Here is a 10186-nt window from a genome sequence, read left to right as displayed (position 1 = left end):
CCCTGCACCTCCCCCCTCACCCCCATCCCAGGCCCCAAGAAAACCTTCCACATTAAACAGATGTTCACCTGAACATCTGCTAATGTGGTATACTGTATCCGCTGTTCCCGATGTGGCCTCCTCTACATCGGGGAAACCAAGCGGAGGCTTGGGGACAGCTTTGTGGAACCCTACGCTTGGTTCTTGACAAACAACTGCATCTCCCAGTCGCGAACCTCTTCAACACCCCCTCCCACTCCTTGGATGACATGTCCATCCTGGGCCTCCTCCAGTGCCACAATGATGCTACCCGAAGGTTGCAGGAACAACATCTCATATTTCGCTTGGGAACCCTGCAGCCCCATGGTATCAATGTGGATTTCACAAGCTTCAAAATCTCCCCTTCCCCTACCGCATCCCAAAACCAGCCCAGCTCATCCCCACCTCCCTAACCTGTCCTTCCTCCCACCTATCCCCTCCTCCCACCTCAAGCCCCACCCCATCTCCTACCTACTTACCTCATCCCCACCTCCTTGACCTGTCCGTCCTCCCTGGACTGACCTATCCCCTCCCTAACTCCCCACCTACACTCACCTTTACTGGCTCCATCCCCACCTCCTTGACCTGTCCGTCTCCTCTCCACCTATCTGCTCCTTTATCCATCTTTCATCCGCCTCCCCCTCTCTCTCTATTTATTTCAGAATCTCCTTCCCCTCCCCCATTTCTGAAGAAGGGTCCAGACCCGAAATGTCAGCTTTCCTGCTCCTCTGATGCTGCTTGGCCTGCTGTGTTCATCCAGCTCTACACCTTGTTATCTCAGATTCTCCAGCATCGGCAGTTCCTACTATCTCTTATCTTGGAAATATACTGCTGTTATTTCAATGTTGTGGGTTAAAATCCTGGACTTGTCTCCTTAAGGGCATTGTGGCACTGCCTACGCAGCACATGGACTGCAGTGGTTCAAGAAGGCAGCACACAACCACATTACTGAAGGGCAACTAGGGACAGTCAGTAAACGTTGGCCAAGCCAGTGATTTCAATATCCCGTGAGTGAATCATAAAAAAATAGAGATATAAACTGGTTATTAGGAAGGCTGCATCTTCCATGCTGAGCAAACTACTCAACCCACACAAAAACGAAAATATTCCTTTCGATTTACACATGATGCTCTTGACTGTGAAGTTGAATACTTTCTCAAAATTGATCTTTTAGACTTTGACCAGAGCCAACTTGAACAGTGCTGAAGATAAGCAACTAAAAGATCTGTAAAATATCATTATCCAGGGATAGCCTGACAGTATTGAGGAATATCTGAAAACATTTGTTCATTTTGTCTATACAGACGTGAACTTGATATGTTATGACAAGTCAGTTTCAAGGGCAAACAAGTCTAAATTCCAAAGGCATTCTGTCAAAATATCAAATCCATATTCCACCAGGGACGCAATGATCTTGAATGCACAATGGTGAACACATGTGTCTGTGTATTGGTTAGGGATGAATCAAGATATTCAATAAGTTGTTAATATATATGAAGTGTGCCAAAGTGTATCAGTTCCAGCAACAAAGGAAGCCTCTACACCAACAGTAGTGTCCTGTCACTGCTTGGACTCGAATGGCAACATAATTATTCACAGGACAGGAAGAACAACAACATTGTCATCAATTATGTTGTATCATTTTCCATTGTTCAACACAGTGAACACAACCATTGCTGACACAATGAGCATTATTTTATTTTAATTGGTATCTAGGAATGGAAAAAGTTTTCTGACAATGGGCTGCTGTTTAATGGCAAACCATTTCAAGACATGTAATAGTGGGGAGAGATTCATATTACATCGTCTTCATTCCACCATGTAAGCTGAAGTGGTCGAGCAGAGCATATGGCATGTATTTTCAAATCAAGTATAATAATGCGAGACAGTAAGAACTGCCGATGCTGGAGTCAGAGATAACACAGTGTAGAGCTGGAGGAACACAGCAGGTCAGGCAGCATCAAAGGAGCAGGAAAGTTGACGTTGCGGGTCAGGACACTTCTTCAGAAATGGAGGAGGGGGAAGGGAGCTCTGAAATAAATAGAGAGAGGAGGGGTGGGGCTGGGGAAGGTGGGTGAGATGGTGATAGGTGAGTGCAGGTAGGCAGTGGTGAGGATTGGTCAGTGAGGTGGGAGGGGCAGATAGGTGGGGGACAAGATGGACAGGTTGTGTCAGGTCAAGGAGGTGGGGATGAGAGGGAGGGTTGGTCATGAGATGAGGCCGGGGGTGGGGAGATTTTGAAACTGGTAAAGTCCACATTGAGACCATTGGGCTGTAGGCTCCTGAGGCGGAATATGAGGTGCTGTTCCTCCGTTTTCCGGGTGGCATCATTGTGACACTGGAAGAGGCCCAGGATGGATATGTCGCCCCAGGAATGGGAGGGGGTGTTGAAATGGTTTGCGATTGGAAGGTGCTGTCGTTTGTCGTGAACAGAGCACAGGTGCTCTACAAAGCGGTCTCTGAGCCTCTGCTTGGTCTCCCCGATGTAGAGGAGGCCGCAGCGGATGCAATAGTGCACATTGATGGATGTGCAGGTGAACCTCTATCTGATGTGAAACGTTTGTTTGGTGCCTTGAATGGAGGTGAGGGTGGAGATGTTGGGGCAAGTGTAGCACTTCCTGCGGTTGCAGGAACGATGCCAGATGTGGGGTTAGTGGGGAGTGTGGAGCGGACAAGGGAGTTGCGGAGAGAGAGCAGTCCCTGCAAAAGGCAGATAGAGGTGGGGAGAGAAATATATCTTTGGTTGTGGGGTCGGATTGCTGGTGGCGGAAGTGGCAGAGAATGATACGTTGAATACAAAGGTTAGTAGGATGATACGTGAGGACAAGGGGGATTCCTTCTTTGTTTTTGTTGCGGGGAGGGAAGGTGAGGGCTGAGGTGCGGGAAATGCACCTAAGTATATAAATGCGTCAAGCAACAAAACAAGATTTGCAAGTTGCATTGTTACATTTTTTTTGCGCAAAACCAATGGGGGAGGAAGAATCATTCCTAACACAATTTATACTTGGAAAGCAAATGTGAACAACCTTGGCTAGCTCCCAATTGTCTAACAATTCCTAGTCAAGACAGAGGAGATTGCAAGAGATAGACAACAAGTGGATGGGTAGAGAACTACCGCAATTATTGCTATAGAAATTCGGCAGGTCTGGCAGCATCTGTGGGAAGCTTCCCACTGATGCTGCTGAGACTGTCCCACAATTTCTGTTGTTGTTTGAGATCTCCAGCATTCACAGTTTTGTCTTTTTTTTTAAACAACAAGTGCTCACTGGGCAGAGTGTGCAAGTTAAGAGTACAAACAGTAATTTGTGCATGCCAGCAAATATTTCTGGAATACATAACCAGACCAAACCATTGGCAGTGGTTACTGATCACCATGCTACCTTGAAAAGGAACAGAAGCCAGCTTAGGTTAAAATACAGCAAACCAGTCATGCATGAAGAGGGTGGGGAAGAACATTCTGACAATGAAGTATGTGTGATATTGTTAAATGACAACAACCAACATCAAGACAACCAAGCTGATAAACAAATGCAACAGGGAACAACATGTACCTCTCCAGACAGCTAAACAATCACCAGAGCAGGATGAGTTGTTAAACTGCTAAGATTTTCAAAATCATTACATTAAAATTTGAAATGTTAGACTTGTAAACTCTGTATTATCTAATTGTATAATTGTTTGTATAATTTTAGGAATGTCAACACAGATTGCTTTTCAGAAATATTTCTAAATGTTTAAATTCTAAATATTTAGGAAATATTTTGAAACTCTTCTCAAAGAATAATTATGGTCAATAGATTTATTTTAGAAAAAGTGTAAATTATAGTTTCTATGAAAATAATGAACTAACTGTGGTTTATTTTAAATGTTATTTTCTTAGTAATCAGCTTAGTAGCTTTATTGAATGTAACCAAAATGTATCATGAAATAAATCTAGAGGACCACTCATTAGCCAAAGATGTAGTATCAGAAAAGGATTTTATTATTTCTCAATAGAAAGAATGGCTGTATTTATACAGCAACATCACCAAGACTTCACTGCCAATTAAGTGCTTAGGAACTGAAGAAAATAACTTTGCAACAGTGTTTATCACAGAATCATAAAACAGCACAGCACAGATGGAGGCTATTTGGCCCATCTAGTTTGCACTAGCTCTTGAAGAACTTAATCGTTCTCCTTCTCCATTGCACTTATAAAGTTCTTCTCTTTTAAGTCCTGATGTAATTTTCTGTGTGCATTTGTAGCAGAAATTAATTCATAAAACAGTATAAGTGATTTTCAACTTCCATTCGTTTAGCAATGGCATAGTGTTATTGTCATGGACAATTAACCTAGAGACCCAGGTAATGTTCTGGGGACCTGAGTTTAAATTACACCATGGCAGATGGTGGCATTTGAATTCAATAAATAAAAATATAACTGGTTGGTGGCCAATGAATCATTACTGATTGCTGGGAGAACCCATTTGGGTTCACTAATGTCCAATAAGAAATGAAATTAGGCTTTTTAACATTGTCTGCCTTAAATATGATTCCAGACCTATAGCAGTGGGGTTGACTTTTAAGTGCCCTCTGAGATGACTGAGCAAGCCACTCAGTTGTATCAAACACTTGACAGTCTCAAAAAGGAATGAAACAACTAGGTTCTTATGTTCCAAGGGGTAACATAATGTTTTGGAAACTATATTTTCTTTTAGGAAAGCAATGCTTTTAGGACCACTTTAGCTGTCATTTTTTTCAGATCAAAATTGCAGGCACATGTTTTGTATTTTCAGACACACAGGGAAAGAGGTAGAACATTCACTGTCTAAATACAGGTTTGCAATCTTAAGTCTTTTGTTTTTAAGGAAGGAGATTGTGAAGAAATGCTCAGTTAATCTGCTTTTTGATTAAAATTTGTCCTTTGTCCTTCTGCATAACATTTTGGCTACTGCACTCAAAAATGCTGAAGTACTGATTGCCCAAATTCTTTGATGCTCAGGGCTTTTCTCCAGTTGGTCTTCAATTCAGCTTCCAAATATCTACCATCAAGATCTTGGATTTTTCTTTTATAGATGGCCACCTCTCAGTCATATGTTAACCATTGTATGGGTTTTGCCTCCAGCTGATGCAGTAACACTTATATTATTCCTTGTAACATAAGAACCTAGTTGTGGATAACCTGGTATTGAAAGATCTAACAGATGTTTATTACAGCTGGCTATTATATACAGACGTAACACTCAGGCACTCACAAGTGTCGAGGCTAAACTATTTGATTACAACTGATGAGCGTATATCCAGTAGCATCTCATGCTTCAAGTGATCTAAGAGGGCATATGTGAAATTTATACCATTATGTCATGCGTAATGATACAGTGATGATGGTATGGTCATGTCTCTGAAAGATTTTGCCATCCTGTGTCTCTTAAATGTACACTGACATAGTGACCATCAAGTGTAGGTTTCAAACTGAGTGACTTTTTTAGAGGCCTTGATGATAAAATGTCGGACGGGCCTAAATAAGTTGAAGCTTGAACTTCCACTTCTCAGGGGACAGGAGGTCCTGCCCTCGAGAGCTGCTGGCCTGTCTGATTGATGGACAACTCTAGCATTCCCAGAAGGCAGTAGGTCTGGTAACAAGGCCCATGGAGATCGTTGTCTATTCTGAAGAAGGGTCACTGGACTGAAACATTAACTCTTCTTTCTCTCCACAGATGCTTTCAGACCTGCTATGGTTCTTCAAATATTTCTATTTTTGTTTCAGATTTCCAGCATCTGGAGTCTTTTCTATTTTGGTTCCACAGAGATCATTCATGGCATCCAGATTTTGGTAAGTCATTATCTTTAAGATGGGAAGAATCCGCCACACAGGGTTGAATGGATGTCTTTTTGAGGCCAGGTTGGGGGGAAATCAATGATAAGTGAACATTTTGGGGATCGGGGAATTTACCCCCAGTGCATACAGGATACAGCCTGAATGGTATGTCCTGCCTTTCCTGTTGTTTCAACAAAGTTGTAAAAAATAGTACTTTCCATGTATCTGAGATAACAAGGTGTAGAGCTGGATGAACACAGCAAGCCAAGCAGCATCATAGGAGCAGGAAGGCTGACGTTTCGGGCCTAGACCCTTCATCAGAAAATCGCCTTCCTGCTCCTATGATGCTGCTTGGCCTGCTGTGTTCATCCAGCTCTGCACCTTGTTATCTCAGATTCTCCAGCATCTGCAGTTCCTACTATCTCTTTCCATGTATCTGCGTGCCATGGCCCAGAGCTTTGTGGCAGATGGAGGGCTTTAAGTGGGAAACAATTGAATTAATAATGGCCCTCAGTAGGCCAAAAAGGAGGTGGACTAGGTCACATCTTACCCAATCTCTGTGTGGTTGAGGAAAGAAAAGAAGGCAGTAGGCTGGCCATCCAAACTATTCCTGCCAAAAATATGTGAAGCAGAAGACCACAATATACAACCCACTATCTTCTCAGCTTATTTACATCCCTCAGTCATATTCAATTTGACCTGCTAGTAATTTATTAACTTCTCATTTTCTCAGCCTGGATTATTGTATCATTTTTAAGTTTCCATGGCCTAACAAAGATTTTGAGTTTTATCCACAGAGCATCTGATATCTGTTCATTCAGCTCTGAATTTGGACTCTGGACTGCTCCTATAGCCTACTGCCTCACAATGAAGCCTTTAGCTTCTTTGGAATTACTAACTCTCTGTCTCAAGAGATTTGCTAATTCTCCTGTTGTTATGCATCTCTGACTGAGTCTGAAATCCTTTTACCATTCTTTGGAGTATTCTTCCCTGTTGAGGATTGCCATGATGTTTTCTTTCGTAGGGTTCTTAAATTTTCAGATCTTCCTGGCTGCTGACTGTACTGTTTGTGCAACTGACTCAAAGCTGAGTCTGCAAACCTCACACTGTGGTTCACCAGCTTTTGTACAAAGTCAAATCCAAATCTGCATGGCTGACTACCATGTGCATGATCGTATGATCATTACACTGCATGGCCTCCTGCTCATGATGAAGGATAATGCCAACCAACCTCTTCAGGTGTAGGAAATGACAGGGCTTATTTGGTCTAGTGTGCTGGACCAAATCCACTTCCAGGTTTCATCAATAAATTGTACATTATTGCATGTTCACAATTAGTTCCAGCCTAGACATTTTCTAACCAAACCATTCAGAGATGCATTGGACACTTCTGCAGCAGATATGACTTGAAACTGGGCCTCCTGGTTCAGAGGTAGGGACACTACCATCATACTGCAAGACAGGCTACATTGATATGAAAACACTGCTACTCCTCAAGACCCAAAATTATTCTGTTCCCTAATTTATGAAATCATTATTGTGGGTGGTGATTATGGCACTTCCCATTATTAACCCTTTTGGACCCATATACTGCACATCAAAAATTGGTTCCTCTGCATTAGTTTCAATTTGATGCAATTCCCAGCCGTGGATATCAAATTCTATTGATTCGATTGATGTAGCATTTTTAATCCAACAAAAGTGGACATCTCTGATCACTAATAATATTTATTATATCAATATTATATCCTGAGAATTATCATGAATTTTTGATCTGATTGTTGTAATTTTCTTTTTGGTAGATGATTTGCTCGCTTAATAATGAGTATCAATGAGGTATCAAAATTTAACTTTGGAAACATGTGTTAAAAAATTCTGGGACCTTTTGGAATCCCATCCCTTTTTTTCACAAATTGATTGGTTTGCAGTACATATAAGAATCAGCCACAAGAACCAGTATTTGATTTATTAAGCTGTCGTATTGTACTGTACTGAATGGTAGAAGAAAGACATTCCACTTGGTATTTACACATCAATCAATTGCAATGAAATTTACAAATCAACAGATTTAAACCCACATTTTGTTGGCAAAACATTCCTTATTTTAATTATCACCTTTTTATACTTCAGTTGACTGCTGTTTCACAGCACATATATCCTTCATTTCTGAGATTTGGAATTCACATTGCAACATTGATCTCTTGGGCTGTTGTGTAACTGCTGGCAGGGAATGCTACACCCTTTACAGAATACTTTGTTGACAATAAATGGACCACATTAACACATGCTTAGATTTTTAATTTAATGTAAATTCCGCATCGTTTCCCATAAACATTGCATTTAGCAAATTTTAAGATTTTAAATCAGGTCTCAAGGTGTCACATTTTTTTCACTTCAGTGCCATCTTCTTAAGTGATGTGTGAGTGCAGGCAGGAAAATCCAAATTCTAAGGCAGCTGATGTGGTGCATTTAGATTTCAGTTGTTATGATCCCCTGGAGACTGATAATTTAAAAATATATCAAATCTTCAGAAAGAATAACTCAACAAGATCTCTGCTTTTGAGACTTACCATAACAAATAGGCTGAAAGCACTATCGATTGAGCACCATGTTTGTATGCAACACAACCTTTTATTCTTAATACAACTGAAAAAACACACACCACAGAAGGGAGAGTGATGACCTCGTGGCATTACTGCTGGACTGTTAAGTTAGAGACCCAAGTAATATTCTGGGGATCTGGGTATGCTTGCCATGGTATATGCTTCCTCCAGGTGCAAGTGCTGAATAGCTGTTCTTTCAACTCCATCTCTTAGAGTAGGAAGTAAATGGGCAGATTAGAGTATAAGCGTTTACAACCTGACGTTCTCAACACCTTGCTGGGAGTTCAGAATCTAGCAGTCCATTATTGCCTGTAAACACAGGAGCTGCTGCATTGTCTCCAAGGGTGAACACCTTAGACCATCTCTCCTGCAAAACCACCTTGAATTTCCTTTAATCTTTAAGTCATGTCACCCAAGCCTGTGATGAGAAGAATATGAAAAACAGGGGCAGGACCAGCCCAATTGGCCCTGAAGCCTGCCCAACCATGCAACAAGATCAGGGCTGACCTCCGGTCTCAACTCCTCTTTTGTGTCAACTCATCATTGTCCTCAATTCCTGGATATTTTAAATGTTCTCATTAAATACTTTCAGTGATCTGGCTTCCACATCTTCCTGGGGTAAAGAATTTCAGATATTCCTCACCATATGGAACAAGAAATTCATTTTTATCTTAGTTATAAATGTGTGACCCTTGTTCTTTAACAGTGTCCCCTAGGGTGAGATCCCACCACTAATGAAAAGATCTTCTCAACATCTACCCTGTCAAATTTCCCTCAGAATCTTGTATGTTTTGATATGATCACCATCATTGTTCGAAACACTCATGAAAAACAGGACTAACCTGTTTAGCTGCTCTTAATCAGTCAACCTCTTCATCAAAGTGATCAGGATAGTAAATCTCTTCTGAATTATCTCAGACATTAGTATATCCCTTTTAAAATGCGCTGAACAAAACTGTAGGTAGTATTCTCGATGCAACCTCACTGAGACCTTGTACAGTGGGAACAAGACTTCCTTATTTTCAAACTTCAACACCCTTGCAATAAAGGCCACACTGGCATTTGCCGTCATAATTAGCCTGAACCTGCAAATTAGCTTTTTGTGTCTCATACACAAGAATACCCAGATCCCGAGATAGTAGGAACTGCAGATGCTGGAGAATGTGAGATAACGAGGTGTAGAGCTGGATGAACACAGCAGGCCAAGCAGCATCAGAGGAGCAGGAAGGCTGACGTTTCGGGCCTAGACCCTTCTTCAGGAATGGGGGAGGGGAAGGGGGTTCTGAAACAAATAGGGAAAGAGGGGGAGGCAGATAGAAGATGGATAGAGGAGAAGATAGGTGGAGAGGAAACAGACAGATCAAAGAGGCGGGGATGGAGCCAGTAAAGGTGAGTGTAGGTGGGTGGGTAGGGAGGAGATATGTTAGTCCAGGGAGGATGGACAGGTCAAGGGGGCAGGATGATGTTTGCAGGTAGGAGATGGGGGTAGGGCTTGAGGTGGGAGGAGGGGATAGGTGGGAGGAAGGACAGGTTAGGGAGGCGGGGACGAGCTGGGCTGGTTTTGGGATGCGGTAGGGGGAGGGGAGATTTTGACGCTTGTGAAGTCCACATTGATAACATTGGGCTGCAGGGTTCCCAAGCGGAATATGAGTTGCTGCAACCTTCGGGTAGCATCGTTGTGGCACTGCAGGAGGCCCAGAATGGACATGTCGTCTGAGGGAATGGGAGGGGGAGTTGAAATGGTTCGCAACTGGGAGGTGCAGTTGTT

The 10186-nt window shown here is 42.2% G+C and overlaps 1 protein-coding gene across 1 annotated transcript in view; it reads right to left on the bottom strand.

Annotated features, from left to right (window-relative positions):
- Window positions 1–8816: 8816 nt before the first annotated feature.
- Window positions 8817–10186, bottom strand: part of LOC125481037 (leucine-rich repeat protein 1-like) — a 4063-nt gene continuing 2693 nt past the window's right edge. Inside the window, exon 5 of the mRNA XM_048600084.1 lies at window positions 8817–8836. Within this exon, the coding sequence (XP_048456041.1) occupies window positions 8817–8836 (20 nt within the window). The remainder of the gene's footprint in view (window positions 8837–10186) is intronic.

The sequence above is a fragment of the Rhincodon typus genome, chromosome 8 (assembly GCF_021869965.1).
Source record: "Rhincodon typus isolate 14 chromosome 8, sRhiTyp1.1, whole genome shotgun sequence".
Classification (NCBI taxonomy): Eukaryota; Metazoa; Chordata; class Chondrichthyes; order Orectolobiformes; family Rhincodontidae; genus Rhincodon; species Rhincodon typus.
This window is presented reverse-complemented; position numbering and strand designations above follow the sequence as displayed.